The 27743-nt window shown below is 48.0% G+C and overlaps 8 protein-coding genes across 8 annotated transcripts; 3 read left to right on the plus strand and 5 right to left on the minus strand.

Annotated features, from left to right (window-relative positions):
• Nucleotides 1-1180: 1180 nt before the first annotated feature.
• On the minus strand, nucleotides 1181-2918 carry FOBCDRAFT_242221 (uncharacterized protein; the record flags this gene model as incomplete). The annotated part of the gene is made up of 3 exons (XM_059610462.1): nucleotides 1181-1451; nucleotides 1504-2664; nucleotides 2719-2918. The coding sequence occupies 3 exons, from the start codon at nucleotides 2916-2918 to the stop codon at nucleotides 1181-1183; spliced, it is 1632 nt and encodes a 543-aa protein (XP_059465515.1).
• Nucleotides 2919-4868: 1950 nt separating this feature from the next.
• On the minus strand, nucleotides 4869-6131 carry FOBCDRAFT_296551 (FAS1 domain-containing protein; the record flags this gene model as incomplete). Its single annotated transcript, XM_054706331.2, has 4 exons — nucleotides 4869-5106; nucleotides 5153-5580; nucleotides 5624-5970; nucleotides 6017-6131. The coding sequence occupies 4 exons, from the start codon at nucleotides 6129-6131 to the stop codon at nucleotides 4869-4871; spliced, it is 1128 nt and encodes a 375-aa protein (XP_054562306.2).
• Nucleotides 6132-8010: 1879 nt separating this feature from the next.
• On the minus strand, nucleotides 8011-9337 carry FOBCDRAFT_204695 (FAS1 domain-containing protein; the record flags this gene model as incomplete). The annotated part of the gene is made up of 4 exons (XM_059609137.1): nucleotides 8011-8284; nucleotides 8335-8762; nucleotides 8811-9157; nucleotides 9208-9337. 4 exons carry the CDS (start codon nucleotides 9335-9337, stop codon nucleotides 8011-8013), a joined length of 1179 nt encoding a protein of 392 aa, XP_059467692.1.
• Nucleotides 9338-10989: 1652 nt separating this feature from the next.
• FOBCDRAFT_138923 (kinase-like domain-containing protein) lies at nucleotides 10990-12153 on the plus strand (the record flags this gene model as incomplete). Its single annotated transcript, XM_031195666.3, has 2 exons — nucleotides 10990-11961; nucleotides 12025-12153. 2 exons carry the CDS (start codon nucleotides 10990-10992, stop codon nucleotides 12151-12153), a joined length of 1101 nt encoding a protein of 366 aa, XP_031028416.3.
• Nucleotides 12154-12632: 479 nt separating this feature from the next.
• Nucleotides 12633-13559, minus strand: FOBCDRAFT_140291 (serine/threonine-protein kinase; the record flags this gene model as incomplete). The annotated part of the gene is made up of 2 exons (XM_054706332.2): nucleotides 12633-12755; nucleotides 12819-13559. Coding segments are annotated over 2 exons (864 nt in total), but the record flags the coding sequence as incomplete, so codon positions are not given.
• Nucleotides 13560-15114: 1555 nt separating this feature from the next.
• Nucleotides 15115-16198, plus strand: FOBCDRAFT_277499 (uncharacterized protein; the record flags this gene model as incomplete). Its single annotated transcript, XM_059611543.1, has 4 exons — nucleotides 15115-15240; nucleotides 15310-15510; nucleotides 15565-15646; nucleotides 15720-16198. 4 exons carry the CDS (start codon nucleotides 15115-15117, stop codon nucleotides 16196-16198), a joined length of 888 nt encoding a protein of 295 aa, XP_059467693.1.
• A 1363-nt stretch (nucleotides 16199-17561) lies between these two features.
• FOBCDRAFT_228558 (SET domain-containing protein) lies at nucleotides 17562-19575 on the minus strand. The gene is made up of 2 exons (XM_059609781.1): nucleotides 19314-19575; nucleotides 17562-19259 (listed from the first exon to the last, which is right to left on the minus strand). The coding sequence occupies exons 1-2, from the start codon at nucleotides 19524-19526 to the stop codon at nucleotides 17616-17618; spliced, it is 1857 nt and encodes a 618-aa protein (XP_059465516.1). The 5' UTR covers nucleotides 19527-19575; the 3' UTR covers nucleotides 17562-17615.
• A 1545-nt stretch (nucleotides 19576-21120) lies between these two features.
• FOBCDRAFT_262861 (HCO3 transporter family-domain-containing protein) lies at nucleotides 21121-23371 on the plus strand (the record flags this gene model as incomplete). The annotated part of the gene is made up of 8 exons (XM_059611316.1): nucleotides 21121-21383; nucleotides 21463-21791; nucleotides 21872-22047; nucleotides 22121-22324; nucleotides 22450-22560; nucleotides 22635-22693; nucleotides 22753-22873; nucleotides 22943-23371. The coding sequence occupies exons 1-8, from the start codon at nucleotides 21148-21150 to the stop codon at nucleotides 23369-23371; spliced, it is 1665 nt and encodes a 554-aa protein (XP_059465517.1). The 5' UTR covers nucleotides 21121-21147.
• Between the last annotated feature and the right edge of the window lie 4372 nt (nucleotides 23372-27743).

Below are 27743 nucleotides of genomic sequence, written 5' to 3' on the forward strand. Positions count from 1 at the left end.
AGAGCAAGTCAAGGAATGGAGATCCATTTCAGTCGTGGGGATGCTCATTTTCATCCCTCATAAGTACGCCACGATGAGAACTATGATCCCTAACTTTATGCCAAATAGCGTCATCAAACCGTAAAGACTTTTATATCTTCGAGGAGATCAAATACCCAGTGGGTGGGGCTGCCAAGCCACTGCGACACCTTTGCCCTGGAGAGGTGGTGACAAAACTCGTCTGCATTGGTCGGTGCTGTATCTCTCTCGCACAACTTCGCAACGCCGCGAATAAGCAAATCCAAGGCCTAATAACGTAGTTGATAAGCGAACGTAACAAGCAAGCGAGCGCAACACTTATCCCTTTGATCGGCATAGCCCTCCAAAGCGGTCACAATATGGGGTTTTGCCAGTCACAGTACATTAATCAAGCAGTACAAAATTAGCTCATATTGGTAAGCGTTACCGCCGGCATTTCGCGAGCCTATTTACTAACAATAAAACTCAAGCTGCTACAGTGGGGGAACAAGTCATTTGACTCTATTAGAGCAAGCCTGTGTAAATATATTGTAAATAGGGACAAGTGGTGCGAAATACGCACTGGAGAATAAGGTATGAATTTTATATTTTCAAAAACGTACTGCTTAGCCTTGCAAGTTTTAGAAAGCAGATTTTAGATAAATACTCCAGAAGCGAGTGGGCCACACATGCTAGTGGGCTAATAATTTACACCTATGAAATATAAGTCGCAATAAAAAATATCACGATCTAATTCGTTAAACTTGATCCCTATGTTTCTTCTCCAGAGGCCTCGATACCTTCCTAACAAGCCCTTATATTATATCCAGCCTTCCCGCATCTTCCATAGCGATAAACCCTTAGTCGCGCCAAACTTTCTTGATTAATGCTCCTCACTAATTTAGCTACTATCTGTACGGTACTGTGGGGATCCTTATGATGGTACTTGAAGCCAGACGTTACAGTAGAAGGTGAATGAGGAGCCCATAAGCCACGTTACCCATTGACTTGAATATCAGGTGGGCGATTCCTACCTGCCTCAGGCCGTCGCGGTGTCGTGTCGTGCTGCCTCGGTCCTGGGTTGAGAGGGGACTCGGCTTCGGCCATCAAGGGCCTCTCATTCTTCCCGTCTAACAGGCCGTGGGGATGGTCAGCTAAGGCTTCTCAAGTGGCTACGAATATACTAGCTCCGTTCTGTCGGTGTCTTGTCCATGAGTGCCTTGATATCCTCATACCAGGCCATCATTGTGTCGTGGCTCTCGGCACGAAAGACCCAGGTGTGCCCGCGGTATATCCCGCCAGTTTTGCGTCCCTTAAGGATGAACCTGTTCGAGCAACCTCCCCCGTTCGAGTGGGAGCCTAATTCCTGTTCTGGAAGGTATAAAGATATTATGGGGGCTTTCGCCTTGTCTGCCGACTTGAATTGGTAGAGATACGTGGCAGAAAGTACATACCTTGCGAGAAAGAGTCAGTTATTATGTCGCTACGAAAAGGTAAATGACGCACCAGCCGGTTGTATAATTCTTGAGATATTTGCTCTTGCGCTCCAGCAATCCGGCCCGGATCTCCCGTGCAGCCTCGCAGTGCTGTCCGGGATAACGAATCTGATCTGCAGTCCTGAGAGGTATATTTGGGTCCACAAATACTTCATTATGGGTGACAAAGTGCCTCCATTCATGATCCTTAGGCATGAATATGGGGTCATCTCGAAGTTCCTGGATGAGACAATAGGTGTTGTCGGCATCCCGCTTGAGAATGCTAGCATAGGCGCTGTAGGCCTTTTGAACCACTCCAACCACCATAGACTCGAGCTCCTGATAGGTATTTTCTAGGTTGAGGTACGCCTGGTGGAGGCAGTTCTCCTCGTCAATCTGGCGCTCCACTTGACGATCAACGGCTAGCCGCAGTAAGTAAGGGTCCTGCTGGCAAGTCGTGAAAGATTCGTCTAGCCCCTTCTGGTCCAATACGTCGCCAAGGGCTTTCACGGCCTTGCGAGTGTAGTCCATCTCCTTTTCGATCGAAGTCTTGAAGTCACCCGACAAGTTCTTGATTTCCTTGATTTTCTGCAGAAGGTCATTTCGTAACCCAGTAAGCGTGAGAATCATATTCTCCTCAATTTCCTGGGCACTTTTTGCGTCGAGGATGGCGTTTTTGTTGTAAGCTCGCAGGGATTGAAGCGCGTCATCAATCCCAGCTGATTGAAGGAAACCTGGTGGTGTGGAGATGTTGTTAGAGATATTGGCAAGCTTTAGGAGTGAATTAGAACGATGCTCATAGTGACGATGAATCTCACTAAAATATGAAATGAGGTCCTTAAGCATCTTTCTCCAATTCTGCAATCGATTTGAGAGGGCGTCGGTCGGGTTGCCAGAGGTAGGAACGGGACAGTGGAAAGCGCTGTGCGCCTCATCAGGATCCGATGTGGATTGCGGGGAGAGACTCTTGACGATGCTAGCCCTCATGCTGCGGCGACTGCTACTATGCTTGAGGTTGCCATTTAGGCGCAGCGAGTTCTCGTCCAAGTTCTCCTGGCGCACTGGGAGCTGCTGGTCGTCGCCCATCTTGTAACTGTATAACGAGCTGGCGCGCTGCATATTTTCGCTGTTGGGAAGGAAATCAAGAACAGAAGACCCGTGCTGTGAAGCCTCCCATTCCTCAATGAAATGACTGGCTGGTAGCGGTAGCGGGCGTGGTGCGTGCAGCGAGTTCGAGAAATGGTACTCATTATTGGATTGTGGCTGCGAGTATAGGTTTGCGTTATCAGCAGTGCTGTGGGTCGTAGCATCGTGAAAGTAGGCCGAGTATGACTCCGGTAAAGAATTCTGGCCGTATGAATATGTGTAGCAAGGGTTCTGAGGAGGAGAGGGACGATGAGAAAGCGACGAAGGCTGAAACCAAGAATGGGATGAAGGTAGATCCATGGCGGATATGGCCCTGTTATCCATCCTACGGCTAGGTAGCTAACAGGCCAAGACAAGTAGTGGAGATAAAAGGACAGGAGAGATCACAAGTCGGACGGAAGGCTGAGGAACCTACAAGAGTCTGCGATGGCGCTGAATGGAGGGAAGACAGAGTATTCGTAAAGCACCGTTGTTCTTCCGCCCTTTACGTTAAGGGCGGCGGGATGATGGTGTTAATGCAATGGGGCACACTGACCGCTGGCCGCGATCGTCAGCAGCCAACGTGATATCACCAAAATGGAGCGTCTTGGGTTTCAGAGTGAGATATGTTCCTCTGGAGCCTATCTTAAAATGTCTTTAGCGAAGGGGTCAGTCTGAGAGAATGATGGTGGAGGGCCGACGCACCTTGCTTGCTGTTGTTGATTGAGAGCTAGATTCAGATTAGATGTAGCTTATTAAAGAGGCGGAGAGTATCAGCGAATAATAGTTCTCAGATCCAGATGAGAACCGTCAACGGGATGAAGGGTAGAGAGTTCTCGACCTCAGTGTAGGCTTGCGAGCTGGATGTAGATATAGATGGAATCAACCGAGCTGGTAAGAGTAATAACAAATGCCAAGAATAGGACTAAAGACGACCAAGATCCGAGAGTTGCGTTGGTGACAGCTTGGGCAGCGATGTATGGTGTTAGCAATCGCCCGAGATGGTTCTTTGGAGCAAGATGATGCAGCTCCGCAGCCGCACGCCAAGAATCTATCACCTACACTAAATAGGCTCGTTCATCATCGATACCAATCATCTACCGCAACTGACAGCACCCGCATTTCCCCATTCCCAGCTTTTTTGTGCTGTGTCACCCACTAAGGCTCAGTGAACAATAGCTGCTGAAAACTCTACCTGCAACTATCTTGATGTACCCTTCATTCCCAGAACACCTCAAGCTCTTGCTGCTTGCAGTCAGCTTCTAGTTCTCCTCCACTCCTCGCACTTTCCGACGATGACGTTGGCAGAGCCACTCCCCAAGACCCCTTAGCCTGCCTTAGATGATGCTCTCGACCCGTTACCTTAGTGATCGTCATATTCCCCAAAATCTTATGGCCCGCTTTTGATGTGCTCAACGACACATCCGGTGACGAGAGCTTTACCCATTCCCGTCTGGGCTTGCATCAAGTTTTCGTAATAAATAGTATCGCCGTTTTTTTTTTTTTTTTTTTTTTTTTTTTTTAGATCTGCAGCTTATTGTTTTGGTGTTCTTTTACTTGCTGTGATCCACGGACAGCTTCGGGATGTGGATTCGAACTGATAAAACGAATAGATTCATTGTGTTGTTGGTTCTAAGTTTCATGTATCCGAGAGGAGCACATCACAGCCACCAGAAGGTTGGACCACCTTAGTCACAGGGTCTCAACACGAACGAACCACCCTAAACCCCCTATCAGGTTACCCATAGATGCGTATTACGGGCGGCGAAAGCGCAAGCCGTCGCCTACCATCTGCGAGGACTCACCAATACGCTGTCAGGGCATGTGTCGAGCCCATGCTACTTAACGGCGCCGAGGCTTGGTACACGGGCACAACCAGGCCGCGATGGAGTCAGCCCACCAAAGGCCTACCGTCAAGCAGCCAGCATCTCATACATAGAATGGACAGAGTCATAAACTAGTCCATGAGAGCTATACTTCCTGTCTGGAAGACGACACCCAGCACTTCTCTCCACCGAGAAAGTGTTGTTTGTATTGCGTAGTAGTGCTGGGTGAAAATATTAATTGAACTTGATTATTAACTTTTAAGATGAGAGTTCTTCTCGTGTTTATATCTCTAGATGATTTCATCCAGGACTTTGAACTCTAAATCTAGGACTTTCACACTAACAGTCTGAATGCCGAAGGGAAGGGGGATCCCAGGATTTTCCAACGCCTACTATCATCACCCATTAATCCTATGCCATTTCACATAACCATTACTATAACAGCTTAAAAGTTCATGGCGAGCGCAACGCCACCAAGCAGCGCACCAAGAGCAATAGCAGCAGTAGCCTGGGCAGCACCCTCAGTCGAAGTCGAAGGCGAAAGACCAGTAGCCTGCTCAGTAGCCTCGGGAACACCCGAAGTGAAGGGGATGTCGCTGACGGAGCTAGCGCCAGAGAAAGCTGCCTCTTGGGTGCTGGCGGTAGGGTTGGCAGTAGCCGAGGGCTTGTCGGGGTTGAGGACGCTGAAGATGTTAGCTTGACACTCAATGACAACAAACATGGACTTACCCGTCAATGACGTGGAGGACTCCGTTGGCGATGAGGACATCAGGGACAATGACCTTGGCCTCATTGGCCCAGACACTTCCGTTCTGGACAAAAATGTTGAGCTCCTCGCCACCAGAAGTGTCGAGGGTGCCGTTCTCAAGAGTAGAGCTGTAGCCGACGGTGCCGGCGACGACATGATACTCAAGAATATTCTCGAGATCAGACTCGCTCAAGTTGGACAGGATGGAACCAATGTTGGCAAAGGCGCTGTTGCTAGGAGCAAAGAGGGTGATGTTCCTGGCGCTGCTGAGGTTGGAGATCAGGTTGGACTCGGTGAGGGCGCCAGCAACGGCAGAGAGGTTGGCGGCGATGGCAGTGTCGGAGATGTTCTTGGGGATGTTGAGAACGCGGTTAATGACATGAATGACACCACCGGTGAAGTTGAGGTCCTTAAGAGTTAGTAAAGGTCTTCAATGGGGTCAATTGACTGACAGCCTGAGTGACATTGGCCTGCTGGCGGAGACCACTGTAGATGCTGACGGTATCGTTGTCGGCAACGACCTCGACACGCTGTCCACCAGTGACATTGGCATATGTCGCATTGTTGAGCAGCGTAGGGACAAAAGCGGGTGTGTCGGTGAGGTTGCTGGCATAGTAGGTACCGTTCAGAACGTGGTACTGAAGAATAGCAGCGATAGCACTGGGGTCGCTCTCAACAAGACGGGCGACAGCAGTATCATTGAGGAGTTCCTCGATGGCATCGTTGCTTGGAGCCAAGATGGTGACATTCCTAAGACGGCCAAGGTCTCGAAGAAGACTGGGCTGAGCCCTGAGAAGGCCTGAATGGGTCAGTATATGGAGCAGAAAGTCACAACAACCACATACCATTAAGCTCAGAGAGGGTAGAGTTCTCAGAGTCAAGAGCAGCAGTAAGGTTAGGGCGGCTCTGGGCAGTGGCAAGGCCCGAGACGGCGAGAGTAACAAGAGACTGCAGCTTCATTTTGGTGTACTGGCCTAGACGGAGTTATTCTTGGATAAACAAACACTCAAAACTTGGGGGGACACGCAGCTTTTGAACCCCCTCGAGATGCCCAGTCGACAAGTTCCGTTAGCTCTCGCGGCAGCTTCCTGGCCAATTGGTAAAGCTTCACCCAGCACGAGCATCGCGGGACCAGTCTCGATACAGAAGAAAAAAGAGTCAGTGACATAGACCAAGACTTTCTGCGTCATCACTGGCTAGAAAAGTGAGGTGCAATTCAGCCCGCGCCAAGGCTCTTGTCTGAGACGAGGTCAGGGCGGTTTGAAGCTGTCGTGTGCCGAAAGCCGGGGGGAAGCTGTGTTGTGTTCGGGGCTTGACACCAATGGTAAAGTAGATGTGAAGTCAAATGGACCATGCGAGATTCCATTTGCTATTGTAACTAACTCTGCTCGTCTTGACTTTGTGAAAGCCGGTTTGTAGACCGGTCTGTAGATGCTGGGAGGCAACCGACCGCGTAACAGACAACCTACACAAATGATAGCCTCCTTTCATTGCCTACAATATTCGAACTTCGCGATAGGCCGTCATCTTCCTTCAGCCGGATCCCCACTCCCCGCACGCCGATCGGGTATCGTGATATCGTCATAGACAAGAATTAAGGTATTGCGACAGCTTAGCTTCAGCATGGCCAACAGTCGTCTGAAAAAGACGTGAGAGATGCTCAAAGAATTAAAGACGCTGCCAAGATCTCGGCATTGCTAGTATGGCATTCCAAATCTCTCATAGGACAAACAAGAGCTCCCTTCAACTCTGTAAGTCGGCCAAGGCAACGCCAAGGGAAAGGGATGCTGGAATCTGAAAGTCAGCTCATGCATCGATGAAAAACGTCCGGTCATGGTCCAGACTCTGCCGATAAGTGCTAGCAAAAGTGTTGGCAGGTGCCAATTGGTTTGAGTCACAGTCATGACGTAAGCATCATCTAATTGACTGAGCAACTCATCCAGTATTGAGCACTTGGAGCTTCCTCTTCTACAATAAGCCTTGTAAATTGGGAGCATCCCAACATAGTCTTAATTTTGTCTTACAGCTGACTGTGTACATTACCGATCGGCAGCAAGTGTGGGGACTGATGCGCTGTAGTGGCATGTGGAAGGTAACGGACCGGATGACTCCCACTGTTAGTCTGACCCCACTTCCCCAGACTCGCACCCTGACCTTTAGGCACTTGAGGTACTTGCGGGTACTTCCGCCTGTCAGCCAAAAATCGCTTACGGGCGGATTAAAGGGCCAATACACACAATTGAGATCATTAATGCACACGCAATCCATTAACAATCTTCTTGAAGCCAGAGCAGCTTGCAATGTACCCTCATATATTATAAAGCCATGTAAAGCTATATAATGTGCAAGATAAGCGAGTGTAGCGAAAATCTTAACCATACAAATAGAAACCAGAATAAAAATACAATAAGCTAGCTAATTAATTGAAATCAGTTACTATACTCATCTCCAGATGCCTGAATTCCTTCCTGACAGGTCCTTGCATTTTGTCCAGTCTTACCGCACATTCCACACCACCAAACCCCTGATTGTGCCAACCTTTCTTAATCACTTTTCGATAATTCGGCCAATATCTGCGTATCTACATCCAGCTAATAAATTAAATCCCTACCTTCCTTTACAGTCACCTTCGCTCTACATATATGCGTCCGACGCAAGGAACATTTACACCTTATTGGCATGATTGATCGTCGACAGAGGCTAGACCATATGATTATTTGTCCAGTAATATCGACATTCCTAGGCATTCCTCAATTTACGAAACCCTTTAGGATACACCAACTTCCCATCCATCCCCGACTTCTCCTGTCCCAATTGCTCACTCTTTCAATAAAACCTATTACATTATATTACGACACAACTGAAGGCCATTCATAACGATCGCCACGCCACCGAACAAAGCACCGAAAGCCACTGCAGCAGTTGCGTGCGGTACACCAGAATCTGTGAACGTCGCCGTCCTTGATCCTGTCAGAATCACCAATCCCGTCGCCGTCTCCGTTGGCATAGGAACGTTAGAAGTGAACGGCACGTTGCCACCGCTGATGGCGGATGCGTCGGAGAAGGCGGGGAGGGTGCTGGGTATGGCAATTGTATTGTGCGGGTTGAGGACGCTGAGATTAGTTAGAATAAGATAAAACAGAGAAGGAGGAATTCAGGTTACTTATCGACCACATGAACCACACCGTTGGAAATGAGCACATCGGGCAAGATGACCCTCGCCTCATCAACATAAATGGTGCCATCTTCGACCGAGATGTTAAGGTCCGAGCCCTCCACCGTCCGGAGGGTGCCGTTCTCCAAAGTAGTGCTATATTCAACCCTGCCCTGGACGATATGGTACTGAAGGATGCTCTGCAAGTCATCGTCAGATAGGCTGCCCACAACAGAGGCAATGGCCGCGAAGGCGCCGTTGTTAGGCGCGAAGACCATAATGTTTTGCATATCGATCAAATCGTTGGTTAGGTGAGCAGCTGAGATAGCGCCAGTGACAGCAGTGAGATTGGCGGCGATAGTGGTAGCGGAGAGGTTCATAGGAATTTCAAGAACACGGTTAATAATATGAACGACACCGCCAGTGAACTTGAGATCCTGACAAGCCATTAGCAAATATTAACAAATGGAATGTGATTCACATACCGCCTGAGTAATATTTGCCTTAGTTTTCAAAGTACTATGGAAACTGACCGCATCTCCATCCTTCTTAGCCTCAACAACCTGTACACCTGTGACGTTCCCAAAAGTACTATTCTGCAGCATCGTCTCGATGAACATGGGTGTCTCCGTAAAGTTCTTGTTAGAGTAAATGCCGTTGAGGACATGGTAAGATAATACGGCTTCAAAGGCTCCTGAGTCAGATGCTAGCATCCTAGCTATGGTAGCATTGTTGAGGAACGAACGGATGGCATCGTCGCTAGGTGCCAGAATAGTAACGTCAATCATGCTTTCAAGGGCGGCAGCAAAACCGGGCCGCTCCTCAAGAATGCCTGAGCACATTAGCATCATCAGAGCATGCTTAGAAACATTTGTATAGTACCATTGAGCACAGAGAGGATGTGATTGTTAGATACCAGGACGTCTATAAGCGACGAGTTTGATGGTCTACTATTCTGACCTGTCGCGGGCCTAGTGAGGGTGAGAAGCAAGAAGTTTTGGAACTTCATCATTACGAAGGCAGGTCCGATATTGTGAGCGTATAGAAAAGCTTAAGTTCATAAAGCAGGGAAACAGCTGTTTAAGAGCTTCGGAGCCGCTCCCATGTTGTGAAGACGCCAGGATGATGGAGCTCTCGAGCTAGAGAAAGTTACCTCCATTGGGTGTCGAAGCTCCCGCCATCCCTTGTCTCGATCCAATCGGTGGTAGTCGTGTTGATGAACGATAGTTTGCGCCAGTTGGCGCATAGCTTCCGAAGAATAAATGACATCTACGAAGAGTCGATTCTTACGCCCTTGCTTTTTTGCCAAGACTATTGCCTTGAAGCACCAAGTGTCTGTGGTCAGCATAGAACGGCAGTTAGAAAATCAGTCGCGGAAGAGACTTGAAAATTTCGGGATTCCAAATGTTCTAATTTGCCGTCTAATGGATGGAAGAGGCTCTAGAGGTTGCGTTGCATCTTCTGTTTACCAGTATCTTGAGTATACTGTCGCCCCGACCATTTTCGAGCCTGTGTCGAGGCACATGCGAGACAATCTCGATGTTCACAAGGCCCGGCCGAACCCAGGGAGCCTGCTCCATGAGGTCATCCAACCAATGAGAGCATCCGAATTGTCATGCGGGAGAAGCACAATAAACATAAACATACAATGAAAAGCCGCAGCCTCCTGTGGCCAGAATGTCCACAACTCCGCCCAGCTCCTGAGTGGGTGGGGCCTCCTGATACTTTCAGGAAATTACTGTACTACGGAGCACGCCACATCGTCATTGAACTTTCTCCTGGTCTTTCTCCAGATCCCGTTGAACCGCACAGTCGGAGCACAGCCGCTGAGGTCATGCAAAACATGTCATGCAGCCATAATTGAGCATTTGAAGCTGCTTTAATTCATATAGGATTTCGGCATGGTCAAGGCTAATCTCGGTGTGGCGGTTTAGTGAAAGTCATAGCCAAGGTCGTCGCCTAGGGATCTGCGAAACTGATTCCGCGTTTCCGGCTTGGCGTCATATATCGAACCTTCCCATCGGATGAAAAGACCAAGGTTTGTATCCAAGAGGCACATTATAGTTCTCTGTTGCCATTACATTCAGATTGTCATCTGCGATATTCTCACTGCCTATTACTGGCTTAAGTGTAGCTTATCTTACTGCACTGTTTATCGTATCTTTATGGGGACAAGGCGTCATAATGACCGCGCCAAGCAGCCCATTGACCTCCGTCTTCGTCTCCCCTTTGTCGTTGGCCATCACTCAGAGGTCCCAATGTGCGTTAGATATGTGAAAAGGAAGCTTGGCCTAGGTAATATATATGATACAATATCATAATAACAGACTCCCACCGTTTTGAAGCCAAGGCCAAGTCATCGGAGTCCTCGGCAGCAGAGCCAAGAGTTGAGACCATGCTAGAAGCGGGGTCGTCTTGGCGAAGCTCTTGGCAGTAATTACTAGCAACACAGTGCTGTATCAGCCCGTTCGCCTAAATCCCTTTCCCGTCCTGTTTTAAAGACTCCTTTACCAGGAGACAAAATAACTCTGGCTGGCGGTCAATTCTGCATTAAGAAAAGCAACTTACCTTCGCCACCAGCAACCACAACATATTCGAACCGCCTTGACTATTAAAAAGAACCTGAAAAGGCGGCCTGTGACTTCGTCTGGGAGTGGTTGGAAGATGCCGCTGCAGGGACTTGCCGTCTTGCCAGAGCCACAAGGTGGTCATGAGCATCACATAGGCTCTAATCAGACGAAGAGACGCGCATTAAGGCCATGGAGCAATTTATTGAGCATATGGCGAGGGCAGGTGCGCATGCCGTTGCTGGTATTGAGTCAGTGGAACTCTAATAAACAGAACACGGTACAGCTTACATCCAAGAAGCAAGGCTGGCGCGACTCGTCGGCAACACTGGTAGAGAGATATGGCAAGTGTCGGGAAATAGTGAGCTGGGGGAAGTTCGGCATCGTGTTCGTCTCGTGCAAGAAAAAGGATAATGGCGCAGGCGAAGAACTATATGCAGTCAAAATGTTCAGGCGCCAGCCGAAGGAGACAGAACGAATGTGCATAAGACGTTCGACGGCTGAGTTTTGTGTTTCAAGCGCGCTATGGCATCCAAATGTAATAGGCACGCTCGATTTGCTTGAGAACGAAAGAGGTAACTACTGCGAAGTAATGGAGTTCTGCTCTGGTGGCGACTTGCATAACTTGATGCGTTCGGTGGGCAAGTTGAAGTGGCAGGAAGCGGACTGCTTCTTCAAACAGATGATACGCGGCGTCGAGTATATACATAAGATGGGAGTCGCACATCTCGACCTTAACCCTAAGAATTTTCTACTCACAGGCGATGGCTTGCTAAAGATCAGTGGCTTTGGCCGCAGCGAATGTGTCCGCCTTGCTTGGGAGAATGATGCTCACATGGTTTCTGGGATCCGTGGCTCGGGTCCGTATATCGCTCCTGAAGAATATACCGATGGAGAGTTTGATGGTCATGCAGTGGATATCTGGGCTTGTGGGATTGTCTACATGGCCATGATCACGGGTTGTCCCCTGTGGCGCACCGCGAAGAAAAGCGAGGATTCATCCTACGCACGATACCTGAAGGAACGCCGGCAGCAGGAGGGTTTTAGCCCAATCGAGTCCTTACCCCGAGTAAGTTCTCCGGCCTATCAATTATGATTACATTCTAGGAGCTGAAGTTTATATCTTTTCTAGTTACACAATCGAAATACCATATATTGCCTCTTGGACCCCAATCCGTCCAGCCGGCCTACGGCATCACATGTATTGAGATCCGAATGGGGACAGGAGATCAAACTTTGCAAGGCTAACGAGTGTTTTTGATCATGAAATATCTCACGTTAGCACTAAAAAAAACATTCTTATAGCAAGGAGGTGACACCGTCTGATGACAACGCATTGGCTCAGCCGTTTCCAGGATCTTAGGGGATAGTGGAGTTTGGAGAGTGAATTACATATAACCAGGGAGTACGCCACCAATGATCATTTACCTGCCAATTTGCACGTCGGGCAGGTCCAGCTTAGAAGTTGTCACTCAGAAAGTCGGATATGTCCTAAAATTCATTGTCGAGGGACAGCCCAGTTCCCTTGCGTTTCGACCACCGTTAACCCTGGCTTCAAGGCAGTCGCGAACTACCTTGATTATTTTGAGCACCCTAGCTGCCTATTCGTAAGACAAGAGATATGCATATAGCCATAGCGTATGATGATACGACAACGATGTGTAGCTGAATCTCTTGCTAACCTTTCTAGCTTGTTGCGGGCTTAGACGTAGGTGACGCCGCTTTTCAATTATGCCAGTGCTAGAAGGCCGCCTGACAAAGTTGTATTTCTTGACCCCATTGCGACCGCAGGACTTGTGATGCCGTGATACGGCGAAGCGGATTCGGATCTAGCATGCAGTAAATGACATCCCGGCAGCTTAACTAATTGACCTATTAGCCAGTAATCTCAATGTGAAATACAAAGCATGCTGGAATGGAACTTACTGGGTTCAATGACTCAATTGGGCTAAAACCTTCCTCTTGACGACGATCCTTGAGATATTGTGCAAAGATCTCATCCCCGTCCTTCCTGGCTTCATGCCAAAGGTAGCCCCCGGTACGCATGACAATATAAATGACACCGCAAGCCCAAACATCGACCGCACGGCCATCGTATTCCTGATCTGTATACACTTCTGGAGCGATATATGGTCCTGAACCGCATAACCCAGACATAAGATGGACATCATTCTCCCAAGCCATGCGAAAGCAGTCGCTGTTGCCGAAATCACTGATCTTGAGTCTGCCATGCCTGGTAAGCAGCAGATTTTCTGGCTTGAGATCGCGATGCACTACACCCATCTCGTGCAGGTACTCGATGCCGCGCATCAGCTGCTTAAAGAAGCAGTCCGCCTCCTCTACCTCTAACTTCCCTGCCGAGTACACCAGCGTGAATAGGTCGCCACCTTCGCAATATTCCATCACCTGGCAGTAGTTCCCCTTCACATCTGTCAATAGCTCGAGCGTGCGGATCACATTTGGATGGCGTAGCTCGCTGAGGACGCAGAACTCAGCCGCCAAACGCCTAATGTACTCATCCTCCGTCTCCCGCGACCGACGCTGGAACTCCTTCACCGCGTATAATTCTTCGCCAATTCCATTCTCCTTTCTCCTATGCGAGACATGCACGATACCAGATGTCCCATATCCCACCATTTCCTGGCACGTGCCGTACTTTGTTGGCAGTATAGGCCCCTTTTATCCTCCTGCGGCTGCTTTTTGCTCAGTATTTTCCTCCACAGATCAGACAGCGACTCTTTGTCCGGCTTTTGTTCAAGGTGGTGCTCATGCCCTCTTTGCCGCGCGATAAACCGCGGCATCGGCATGGCGTTGCCGCCGTAAAACCTGGTTAATTTTGAAATCAGAGGCATTTCATTCGGGCTGTTGCCGGCTGATAACCCTTTTCGACTATCAGGTACCAGCTTTGCGGCGAAGGCCAAAGGCGGCAAAGGGCTGTCTGCAGCATCTAAGCTGCTGGTAGCAGTGATATTGCTCTGTAGTGGTGTCGGCTCGATAGTATCTCTCGGTATCCCTTTAGCAGAGGGTTTCCTTGCTTGCTGTCGGATAGTGGGCGGTGAGTGCTTTCTTAGATAGCCCCCCATAATGGACCTGGGAATAACAGCGGCAAAATCCAGCTTGAGGTACAAGATCACAGAAAATCGCCGTCTCAAATGAACCAACCAAAATGTGATATTTGGATTAGCGGACTGTCAAGCGTAAGCCCAATATCTCCTGTTGCAAGAAAGTTGAGCAAGATGGAAATTGCTTCCTTATCATTCTCTGCTCTTACATGAAAATCAGATGGCTCGAGACAGGTGCTTACATGGTTTGCACGGCATCCCTACCAAGATTGGTGTCGAAAGGGTGTGCTCGGCCTTTATGTGCTAGATTGGGTACCCCCCGCACGTGCTATGCTAGTCACAATGTATGCATTTCAGAAGCCATTTCGTCACCTAATGGCTGCAAACAGGGATTTGCGTATCAGCACGATTACTTGTGTCTGGATATGACACAAGGCTTCTCTTGGCAAAATACGATTTGAACTGCTAATGCGATTGTCATATGACAACGGGACTGTGGAGAGGTAAAACGCTAACACAGTGGTACTAGATCGCGCGCGCATGTTCTCTTGCCTGAGAAAACACAGTAAAATATACAGAGTACAGCCAAAGAACTTAGTTGGCCAATGGCTGGGGAGCAATTGGCTGTCAGATGACCTTCTCAAATCGAGTGAACCCGGTAGTGTTGGCTGCTAGTTAAAACATTCGAGGTATTTTTTGGTTGCCAAGATTCTGCCAAGACCTTGGCGTATCAGCGATCGCCGTCAGCGGCATATCGTACATTGTGGAATCAAGGTTTTATTCCAGCTGAGTCCTCCCATACCAAGGCAAGATCAACTTCGCCAAGAAGGCCTGAGAGACCAGTGAATGCGTACTCTCACCCCTGAACAGCGTGTTCCAAATTGCATCGCATTTCATGACTGTACCTCCAACGCCCTATTCACGTAGCCGATCTCCTTCCCAGCCTCATTAAAGCAAGACTAACTCCCTTTCTAGCCCCCCATTTCCAAAATCTTTAATAGCCGGGGGCCTCCCTACGGTCGTGCGTTAGAGCGCATGCCAGCCAGCCGACGATACTCCCGGGCTGGCCATCAATGTCCCTCGCAGTTGCGAAATAGCAGCAGTAATCAGTGTTTCTACCATTTAGTACCTGGGACAATCTCGAGGATCCCAAGTGGGCGATGTCGGTTACGTCTACGCCCGGTATCGATCCCAGTCGTGCCAAGTCACCTTCGGCATACTCGAGTAATCTTTCATGCAGCTGGAATGCCTGCAAAGAAAAGTTTAGCAGCCCAGAGTTACTTTATGTGAGTGTTATCGTAGATCTAGACGTATTTTTGAGTAGCGTTTTGGACCACTTACCTTTATTGATATAGGAGCACCTTTGTGAGTGGCACGTTGGTCGCAAAAATACCAACCTCAACTTTACTTGCCGGTGGGTCAGATGCCCGACTACAACATCGAAGAGAGAGCATATGGTTTCGCACATGCGCGTTCATGTGCCGCTGAGACCTCATGAATGCAAAAACTGCGGCAAGTGCTTTAAGCGCCCCCAGGATCTCAAGAAACATCTCAAAGTAAGAAGGCTCCATTACACCAGCTACAGCATATCTGCTTACGCTATCCCCTAGTCCTATGCCCATAACCTGACTCTGACCGGGCCGCCTCAGGAACCCCAGGGGCGACATACTTATAGACTACTGTCTCGAAGTGGTATGTCTTGACTGGACTGTCCATTTCAGACCGTCCATCTGCTGGTCTTTCCTCGAGACTGATACGCGTCCAGGTCCTGTTCCATGTTATGATCAGTATAACCAGCTACATTTCAACGACACCATATCTCCTCACCAGGCTGGACAGTCTAAGCATCACGACCCTCCCCAGCCCACCTCCATTAGCTCTGGTCTCAAGTTCAATCCGCCTGCCGTGAACGACGTCTACGCTGAGCACTTCAGATGTAATAGCGCGCCTGAAGGCTATGAGCATTTACATACACTTGGACTGGTCGATGACTTTTTCGATAAAGCCAAGCGCCGCCAAATTTCCCCATCGTCCTATGCCGAAATCGACCACTTCCTAGTGCCTCTGCGAGGATCCCTTTCGGTCCCCAATGCTTGTATAACCGCGCCGCACCGGTACACTCCTCCGCCAACAAACATAGCTGTCGTTTGCACGGATACCAACCCACGCCAGAATTTACTGAGACAGCAATACGATGCGTCCGTGTCTCGCGTTCATACTCCAGGAGGCTTCCACACGCGTTGACCACCTTAAATAAATACGGAACATTCTTTATGGGAACATTCTTTATGCGAGCGCAGACAAAGAGATTTCTATCAATAAATTTGGACTTAAGGGATGAGTTTTTCGGAAAACACAGCCTGTAATGGTGCCGCCTGGAAGCTACTGGTCGCCGTCAAGGCAGATATTTAACCTTGGGCTAGATTTGACATAGGTCCGCAGTATTTTTACTCCATATTAGGGCGGCTATCAGTTGCCCATATAAGAGAATCTCACCATCGTTTTATCGTTGTTTCCAGTTGACTCGTGCAGTCTCGTATGGCGCAGTGCTGGCTGTGCCGTCAGCCGCGCCTTTCAAGCCGAGGCTGAAATTACAGAGTTACCCAATTAGACAAAATCTTGGATTTGACATTGTGAGCCCTCTACTTAACATTCATAAGAGGTATGTCCCTCATTAGGTGACGTGGGCTAATAAAATCATGACTAAATTCGCGCAAAGCGCCCCTGAGTTGTCGTATATGAAGTCATACCACCTGACGTATTTACCCAGTTTTGTCCGTCTGAAAGTAGTTGCATGTAATTGGAGAAACGAGGGTAGAACATTTTTGTATAGCAAACACTAGATCTTTGTAGCGCGTCGAAGACCTAATTTTCAGTTGTTCTGATAGGCTTGAGGTACAAGGAATGTATTAGGCTTACCTTTTGATCAAACATATTCTATTTGGCTGAGAATCAAGTGATTAACTGTGGCCTTAGTGATAGTCTCTTGATCCTGGATATGTCCTCCAGTGGATAGTATATAACCTTCCTTACTCAAGCATTATCTAGGTTAAAAACTTTAGAACTAGCACCAAGCCGTTAACCACTACGAGTGCTTTGGCTCTATTCAATATAACGCTAGAAATATATCTTGCTAATAGAAATGCACAGCTAAGTATAGAAGACTCGAGTCTAGTTACTATCACTGTTAGTACTTTTTCGAAGGCTCTAAGTACGTTATGGTTTACTTCTGCTCCTAAATAATCATATCTGCTTGAGCTTTGGCGGGGACGTAAGGTCTGCCTCTATTTGGCCTTATCTTTGCCAATTTGGTGGGCGCGCTGACCTTTGGATCTTTCCTAATTGTCTACCTATCGCGGGGCGGAAACTCGATTCGGGTCTCATCATGCACGGTTCGGCTTGCCTTATCCATCTTAGCTATAGGCCTCCCTCCTATTTACCGTTATACCCCGAGGGACAAATGTGTCGTTTTTAGACTCTTTGTATGTTTGAGCTATGCGTAGGTATCTACCTTCCAAGTATGATTTTTCTAAAAGGCATCTCAACAGCCATAATTTGGGTTCATTTTTCAGTTTTCAGACATATTTAAACGTCGACAAAGACCATGTTACTGCAATATCAAAATCTTTTGTCAAGATACAGTAAACTCGTCTATCTATCATCAGTTGTCATCACCGTGATTATACCTACAGCACACTTCGCCACAAAGACATTTTTTATCGAGACCACGCCAATAGCTACCAGAGTAGTCGACCGTAATCTCCATACCTGCCTCGATCCCTTTACTCACTAGTAAGATATGCTGCGTACCCAACCAAACAAACTCTTCAAACTGTGCGTTTGGCTTGCAACTATGATTTACGAACCGAGTGAAATTCCCTTGTCTCCCCTGCCAGATTTGGTACCTTCTCTCACCAACCTTGCTATCCAGCACGTCCTGGTCCTTGATATCTTTTGTCACAAGCCCTATGAACTCTCCAATGGCAACACCCCTCTCGAACGACACAAGTGCTTGGAGTCCATTGTTACGTCCGTCAGAAGTCCGAAAGACCTGCACAGCGCATGGCAACCTTGGACCACCAAAGAGACTTGGGAAACAATTACAAGAATTAATTGCAGCGTCGTTCGACTGTGCTTGCTCACATAGGAGGCATACGTTTGTGTTCGCAACGCATATAATAGCATTTGGCGGTGGTGCCCAGCGGGGATCATCAGCTCCCCACAACGTGGTATCAATAATGGACTCATCGAGATGTTCAAAACTAAAGTTGGGATCATACTCGAGGTAAGTTGATTGGAGGGGAACTGGGTCGGAGCCGTCTTGATAAACGACCCAGTCGTGATGGTGGCCGATGAACCGCCGCTGTGTAGGCTCACCAATAATAGCCAGAAGCTGTCGCCAGTTATGGTGCAAGGTATCTGAGGCTACTTCCATCCGTAGTCGCAACGCTCGCACTCGATGAAACTTCTCTTTGTCGAAGTCGATCCGGTACTTGCAGAGACGGTAGAGGCCCATACCCGAAAACACCAGCGCAACCCAACCCAAAACATCTTTTATCTCCTTGTAGCCTCGCCAGATGGCCATCTTGTTCCGAAGCTCCTTTTCGGGCCAGCCAAAGTCGGTACAGGCTTCTGCTAGAGCCTTCATGCGACTTTTGGTTGATGAAAGCCCAGGATTTATGCCGGCGAGATACTCGACGTAGGAGTCGAAGAGTTCGACCCAGCGAGCCTGGACGATAACCTCGATGGAGCGACAGGTGCGACTGGCTTGAGTGACCTTGCGGCAAAACAGATTACTTCGACTGAAAGATTCGCAAGTAACGTCTGGAATGTTTCGGGTATCCACAGCGGCTGATAAAACCCCTCGAGCTTCATGACCGACTCTAGGTGTAGTGGCTATAAGCTGCACCTGCTCTGTGAGAACATGTGGCTCTAGAACAAGCCCCGAATGAATCTGTTCCCATACCCCAACAATAAACTTGCCCAAGGATGAGTCTTGCAGGCGAAACATGCCATCGTGCTTGGTTTTAGCTCTTTTAGGGAAATTTTCTTGTCCAACTTGCATCTGTCGACGACTTTCATGGCCATCGTCAACAGCAGCGTTCACTGACACTGGACGTAAGCCGCCTTGGTGTTTACGTGCAACGGCAAGGGTGCTGGTGAGTTGTTGGGCAACATTTGCCGTAGGAGGGTCCGCAGGCTGAATGCGGCTACGTCGTAATGGTTGAGGAGAGGGGCCACTTAACGGTGATGAAGGGTTAGGGAGCGTTTCAGAAGCTGTGCTATCACAAAGGTAAACTTGATGCTTTGGCAAATTAGTTCATATTCCAGGGTGTGCTACGACAAAACAGTGACATACAGATACAAGAAACTCTCCAGATTGATGCTGCTCATTGGCCTCGAAAGTGTCCCCCTCAGGATCTGCACCATTCCCGTCTTGGATGAATGCCTGTAAGGAAAGAATAGGGTTTTCGAGCTGGTCCAAAGGAAAATCCGATAGCGCCTTGATTAACTTGTCGACAAGGTCGTTCTGCAGAGTTCCCCGCAGGCGGTCCATATCCTCGCCCAACATGGTATTGTGTTGGGCAAGGTGAATGGAGGGACGGGATGGTTTGCTTGGAATAAACATGGCCGAAGGGAAATTTTCTGCCATGGCAGAATTTTGGGCCTTTATTCATAAACTTTGCCCCACCCCTATCCTTTCCTCGGCAACAAAGCCAAGCGACTTATGTACACGTCACTGGACGGTCATGATTGGTGGACATCGAGAAAAGTCCGACAAGACCGTGCAGAGACAGGGTTCAAGTCAGACTCTTACCTTGTCAAACAATACTGGATGTCTCAACTGCCCGCGGTGGGCCCGATGAAATTGACAAGTGCCAGGTATTTTTACGTAGACTTATCGAGGAGATTCCTACTCTCGCTGTATCAGAGCAAGATGGACCGGATATTGGACGCAGTGGACCTGACATGTAAAAATGCACTTCAGCAACGAATTATGCAAAGCCTTGGAAACGCATCAAAGTCACATCGCTATGCAATGACAACACGCTGATTTGACCTGTCGTATTTCCTAAAAGAAAAAGACGAATTGCGTGACGCCGACTTTGAGTGACTGTAAGGAACTTTATCGCTGCATGCCATTGGACGAAAAAGATCCTTTCAATCATTGCTTCATAAGTGGAGGCTATTAATAAAGTAGACAAGGTTGTTCATCTTATCTAACCTCGCCTCGGATGACATTTTGCTTGCCACAAAATTCTTTCTTCCTTTCGCGCACTAAAACTCGTTATTGACAGTTGAAAATGGACTCGGCGACTACCAACTATCCACAGCGAAAGCCCGGCGTCGATTACGTCAGGTGTCAAGCTGAGTTCGAGATGCAAATGTTATTACTCAAAGAGGACATGAAGAAACGATACCGGGAGATCCTTAACGAGGGCAAGGATCATGAGATTTACGACTCCTCATGGCTTTTATATCTGACCAGTACGTTGATCCTTGTTGCATCCTGTTATGTGTTGCTTAACAATTCAATCTATAGACTTACTCAGTAGCCCGAGGGAAGAGCAGGAGGCGAAGTCATAGCACATGTTCTGTAGTAGCTTTGTATTCGGCTTCAATCGGACTCGATTTTCAGTTTTCTCATTGAAGCAGCGGTAGACTTTATGCAATTTGTCAAACCGCAGTTATATTAGCAAAGAATATCGTTGGATGGCAGAGGTGTTTTAGAATCTTGCAATTTAATAGTGTTGCTGAGCTATGGCAGTCCAGCGATCGCTCTGGGATGTTTTTGGATAGGGATATGGTCAAGAGTAGAAGAACACGCAAAGCATAGCGGGAAATTTTCTGCCCAGGCAGAAAAAAGACCCCCCCATCAATTACCACGACAGTGGTGGTGTCATAGGCCCACCGTCCTCGGAGCACTACGTATCAGCGCCACACCTTTCTATTCCCCCATATTGCCCCATTTGAGTCAACAGGCCAAGGACCCTGGCAGTCAATTATCTTGACTTTATAAAGGAGGCAGGATTGTCGCATGGAATGCTTCATGGTGTCTCTCTCCATCGAAGTCCTGGCAAGATCGTCTTACCCATTCATTTTTCTCGTACTCTTCTCTGTTCCTTATCTCTTTTCTCTCTTGTTACCCTACTGTCTTCTTATAATTCCTTTTGGAGCACGCATCTGCCAAAATGTCGAATGGGACAGAGGCTGGCAACTCGTCCAGTGATGCCACGCTGACACAGGAAAAAACAAACTTGTCCTATACCTACAACAACAGGCGGGGATGGCGACGTTGGCGAATCCTCCATCCCGGTAGAGGGATGTACCATGATGTCAAGCGCAGACTGCCTTACTATTGGAGCGATATTGTCGATGCCTTTACCTATCGGACTGTTGCTAGTACGATCCGCATGTACTTTGTCAAGTACGTTTTTTCTGAATAACCCAAGGCCTCGCAATCTCCTCTTCTGAATAGTGACTGACACTTCTTTTCTTGACGACAGTCTTCTTCCAGCCATTGCATATACCCTCGACATGTACCGCCGAACAGGACAATTCTTCGGCATCAATGAGGCACTATTCTCTTCCGCCATGGCTGCCATGGTCTTCAGTTTGTTTAGTGCCCAGCCACTGACCATTGTTGGCGTGACGGGTCTCATCGCCCTGTTCAACTTCACCATATATGATATCATTAGCACATACGACGTTTCCATCTACCCTCAGTTCATGGCATGGACAGGTATATGGGCGGCCATTTTTCACTGGCTCGCCGCCATCTTCAACACATGCGACTATATGCGGTATGTGACGGATTTCTCGAGCGAGTCATTCGGTATGTACGTGGGGATTATCTATATCAGTAAGTTCAACCAGCATCTGAGCTTTCCGTGAATGCTAACAATTGGTGCAAAGTTAAAGGAGTCGAGGAACTTGTCAATGAGTTCAATCAAGGGGGACCCGCAGCAGGATACTTAGCCTGTATCATCGCCATACTCTACTTTGCAACCGTCTATGCTCTCGAGAAGTTGGGGTCTAGTACAGTATGGAAAGCGGGAGTCCGCTCAATTCTGGCTGATTATGCCTACGCAGTAAGTTTAGAAATAAGCCCGTCCTATTGTGTCAAGACCATTCTGTAGCAGAATAGCTGACCCAACTCAACAGTTTGGAACACTGTTCTGGGTAGGCTTCTCCCATTTTCCTGGTACACTCAACTCAACACAAGTTCAGCGAGTGCCTGTTACAAGAGCCTTTTATCCTACTCAGCAAAGGAGCTGGCTTATCGACTTCTGGAATTTGGATGTTAGATGGATATTTGTTGCTATGCCATTTGGGTTCTTAACTATGCTTTTATTTTATTATGATCATGTCAGTGACCCTCAAATCCCCAGCAAATGGCCTTTCCATAACCTGCTCGTGGCAGCCCTCAAGAGATTTTATGGCTAACGCCCGGTGACTAGAACGTTAGCAGTATTACAGCACAGGCTCGACAGTATCCCCTGAAGAAGCCTGGCGGCTTCCATTGGGACTTCTTCCTTCTCGGTTGCACAACGTTCATTTCAGGCATCCTCGGATTGCCTATGCCCAACGGCCTTGTACCTCAGGTACGTATACCTCTCGTCATATACAACACAATGAAGGGATATGTTCAAACTGGCTCGTTCTGCTCTCTTTGTAGGCACCTGTTCACACAGACTCGTTGACGGTTTACGAGACCGATCTGGAGATCATCTCGACGTCTGAAGGAGAGGGCACTGAGATACGTCGTTCCGTCGTACGAGCAACGGCCGTGGTAGAACAGCGCGTATCGCACTTCCTGATGGGCTTGGGATTGATTGGAACTATGACGGGCCTCTCTTGGTGATTCTCCACGTCATGCCAGCGGCGGTATTTGCTGGCGTGTTTTTCATTGTCGGGGTAAGTTTCCCACCCAAATCATTAATTGGCTACCTCCCATGTCATTCACCTTGCTAACATATGGTTCAGTGGGGTTCTATTGAATCCAATGGTATCCTTCAGAAGTTGATCTACCTCCAATCCGAAAGACGATTCATACAGCGCGATGATCCCATGCTACGCGTTCGAAGGCGCAAGATCATTCTCTTTATTGGGCTGCAATTGGTTGGTGTCGCGGCATGTGTGGCCGTCTCTCATACGCTCGCAGCCATTGGCTTTCCCATTCTGATCATCCTTTTGATTCCTCTGCGCATCCTACTTGTGCCTCGATGGTTCACGCTCCGGGAGCTTCAGATTTTGGATGACTTCACGGCGACCAACAAAATGGTTCTGGCAAGTCTAGGTGGTAAACCTGTGCTACCAGAGCATTCGAAAGAGGAAGATTGGGGACTTGAGAGGCGACGGAGTGAGGCTCGACATGGTGTACCTCGCCAACGGGCGGGAAGCATCCATCGATAAAATTTTGTCCTGAATGTTTCATCATCACGTTGGGAAGATGCTGGGAGCGTATCGCCATCCAGTGATGGATACTCTACTGTATCAATTACCCCCCTATCAGGTCCTGATACCCCCGGACGAAAAATATACATACATACATTCAGGTCCTGATACACGATTTGATGGTTCGTGTCCTTTGGTATTGGGTCCTGGCGGCTGATAGGTGGATGGGTACTCGTCCTTCTAACATGGGACGTGCCCGTCCCAATTACTGTATTCGGTATCGCTCACCTCCGTTGTCGGACTTGCCATCGCGTCGTGTTCAACTACACCTGAAGTCTACAAGCACAACGTCTTAGGTAACAGTCCTCAGTAGTTCCTGGAATGCAGTCGTGCTTTTTCTCTTTCCTTGTAGATTTGTAGAATTGAAGTCAATGAATGATCTTCGAGGTCGCCCGCGCTTCATGGGTGTTCTCAGCATTGTGGATGTAATAGACCGTGACAGGCAGGATCAGCGCTCATCATATGTCAACTCAATCAAATCAATCAAATTGTCGAATTCTTCCTTTCAATCAAATCAATTCCTGCATTTCGAAAGTTGAAATAATTGATATGTTACAAATGTATCATGCGATTGTCTAATATCGAGGCAAAATTTCAGATCTTTCCGGACCACTACCCTATACCAGATAGTTACAGATGGAGGTCTACTTTCTGATAGCGGTGGGTCAGCCCCAAAACTAAGTACCTACTATCGTGTTCTAACGCGTAACCCCACCACGCGTACGCAATCTGGAACGCGTTTCCCAACCATGTCGCGCCACCAAAACAGCCCCTTCGACATATGCTTTTTTTTTTTTTTTTTTTTTTGATTTCAACAGCAAAATGTCGAATTCGCCGCTCTCCCCATCGCCAGCTGGCTTTCCGCCAGCAACTTTGACGCCTTGCCCCACACCCTCTTCCGTCTTCTCACGATTATCTCAGCCTAAGACGGTTGCCAAGCAGTTGGAAGAGGCAGCCGTTGCAGCTTTACCTCCTAACCCGACTATTGAAGATCTGCCCAAGATTACCTGGAAGAACCGTCGCTTCATCCAAGAGGATTCGCTGGCTCGAAAAGGTGCAAAGGGCAGGAAGAGCTGGATTAGGTCGCACGGGACCTTCCTTGTCGAACGGAACTATCAGGATCAACCGATAGGTCATGTCTGGTGCTGCAATCGATGTGACATGAAGGGCGCAGCGGAGTTCTTCTCGGTGCAAGCCACGTCTTCCGCAGCAGATCATTTCCGAAAGCATGTACTTGTTCGGTTCAATATTGTTCACAAGATACCCAGCAGCTGACCGACCTGCATAGAGCTCACCGGATCACCCCAGCCAGCCAGTCTAGCGAGCTAAGTGCCGGTGATGACAGTGCCATTGATATTAATTCTGGTGCAACACCTAAAAGGCGCCGGCTTGAACAGAGCGTCATACCAAAAGCGAAAATAAAAGCCATACAACAGACTTGCGTATTGTGATATGCTAATGTGATATCACACTGTGCTAAAGTGCTAAAGTGATATATATCACCATGAATATATATCACACTTTTTTTCAGCTAAGTGTGATATCACGATAGCTAAAATGCTATCGGCCGTGTAGCACCCTCATCTGATAAGATTAGATAATCTTATCTACAGTACTTTGGTTGGATCTACTGCAATGAACTTTTTCAACACCCCCTTGTTCTCGTCACATTTTTAACACAACATAGGATTTTATCATGTATTTAGATTCGCAGAATTCCCCCATAATCTAAATACGAGTTATTAGATTCAATCTTTCTTGCTAAGTTGATCATGCACACGCCCTCCCGTGGGACGTGATAGGATGCCAACCACAGCTTCTTTAGCCTAGGCTGTAGCTCTCTATAGTTTATGCTACAATTCTGAGCGTAGGCTGTAGACCTCAGTATAGGCAGCAGGCCATGGTGCAACCTTTGGTGTATAGGTAGCTAGCATCCATCACACTAAATACACTTCATGTTGGCACCAGTCCTTCACCCTGCCGGATATCTTTGAATTCCGCGGTCTGTGTTGGAGAAGTGGCATGGATGATAGTGTTGCATAGGCAGCCACAGGAAACGGGTGTCGCACGATTACGCGTGAATCGTCAGAACAGTGTTACAGGTCTGTTGCATGGTCAACAGGTCTAGTATCATAGCTTTGCCTCTTTAGCGATAAGAAGGAGGAGAGCAAGAACAACCCTGATGAGAAAGAGACAGAAGACAATCATTCCGATCATCATTAGATTACGAGTTACCTAGTGAGAGCGCGCTGTCTGACGGTCTACTGTCTCGACTCTCAATATATAATTATGATTTCGTCTTCAAAAATTACCACTGATACCCTTAGTCGATCACAGACTAGAGCATCACCCGATGATCTGCCCTTCGAATCATCTAGCTTCGACGTCATTTTCCGCACCACTCATCCAGAGAAGGCCAAACTAGGCCCATCTGGCAAACGAAAGACATCTGGTCGTGTTATGTATGAATGCCTTCATTGTCCCCCAGATAGTCCATGGTCAAATGGAAAGCGTGGCAATGCCATTTACCACGCGAAAAGGAAACATGCCTCTATTCTTCAGACGGAGGCCAGTACCGTAGACGAGCACGACTCGGATATTATTACCCGGCCATCAAAGCAGCCGCGGATGGACAGTTTTTTTCCGAGTCGGCCATCAGATACCACTTTACGCCGCGTCTTTAACCGACAGCAATATATAGAATCGATTGTCGGTCTTCTTACACGCCGTCGTTGACCATTCTCCGCGGTGAAATGGGATGAGATGCAGGATATCATATTGGCATGCAATCCGGCTATTGAGATCTTCTCCTCACGTCCCGCGACGCAGCTATGCGTCATATTACCACTACCTTCGACTTATACTGATCTTAATTGAAAGCAAAGCTTCAGGCGTCCATATCGAAGATCCATCTCTCGACCGATCTCTGGACATCGCCTCATCGGCATGGCATTTTAGCAGTATGCGTTAGATTGGTTGATAATGGCTATCGACTTCAAAAGGCCCTGCTAGCTATGCCCGAATGCCGATACAGCCACAGTGGCAAACGCCAAGCAACTCTAATGGCGGAAGCAATCGAAGAATACGGTATTGCGAAGCAAATCGGCTATCATACCGGCGATAATGCTACTTCAAACGATACCTGTTTAAAGCATCTCTCTCAAATGCTACAGGATAAATACGGTGTATATGATTTAGAACGTTGATTGATAGGTAGTTGGTTAACTGAGTCTAGATATCTTTCCATCCCAACCAGCGCCGAATCCGATGCATCGCTCATATCATAAATCTCTCCCTTCAGGCCTTTCTCCTTGCGTCCTCGAAAGAAGCTTTACGCGCAGCACTTGCCGCTGCCAGCGACGTAACCGGCGCCGAGATGTACGAACAGTTCTACTTTACACTCTATGATGTATCCGCCAATGAGCCAACATCGCGGTCTGAAGCTTCGGGACAGCAAGAACAGTCTTTCAGTAAGGTATGGAAGGGAAAGGCTAAAAGGGCCGCTCGGAAGCCCCCCGATTTCAGGGATGACAAATTCAGAGGCTGGCAAACCATCCCGGCGATGCGTAAACTACATAACATTGCAGTCTGGCTTCGAAATTCATCTATCCACAGTGATCTATGGGAGGATCGAGTAAGCTTGCGGCTTGGGATCGATAACGACACCAGATGGAACTCTTGGTATAAGCTGATCGATAATCTTATCCGAAGGCAATCACAGATCAAGCAATTCTTGCTTGATTACGATAAGGAGATCAACGATAATATCCTCAACTCATCAGATTGGGATTACCTTGAAAGAACACATAGATTTCTCCACCCATTCGCGTCGGCAACTTTATGGGCTGAGGGTAAGAACTCTACATTGTCGCAAATATTGACAATTATGGATGGTTTATTACGCCACTATGAAAAGAACAAGGTATGCTGTCACTTGATAGGCTCTAAACCCTAACTTGGCTAATTATCCAATCTAGGAACATTACTCGAAGCCGGAGACGTTTGATCGCCGTATCCTTCATTCAATTGAGATGGGCTGGTTCATTCTCGACAAGTATTATACTATGACCGAAGATACGCCTGTTTATGCTGCCGCCCTCCTTCTTGATGCCTCAAAGCGAATCAGGTACATTGAGCGCCACTGGCCAGAGTCATGGCACGAGAACGCCATTGCTGGTGTCCGTACAATTTGGGAAGAGTACAAAACTCAGCCTGAGACTGGACCTGCAGAGTCGGTTGATGAGGTATCTGCTTCGCAAAAGCGGCAGCCGAATGAGTGGGACGCTCTACTTGAAGAGTTGGAAGTCACCGAGGATCTGGGTGATAGTAT

The sequence above is a fragment of the Fusarium oxysporum genome, chromosome VII (genome assembly GCF_013085055.1).
Source record: "Fusarium oxysporum Fo47 chromosome VII, complete sequence".
In the NCBI taxonomy this organism is placed as follows: Eukaryota; Fungi; Ascomycota; class Sordariomycetes; order Hypocreales; family Nectriaceae; genus Fusarium; species Fusarium oxysporum.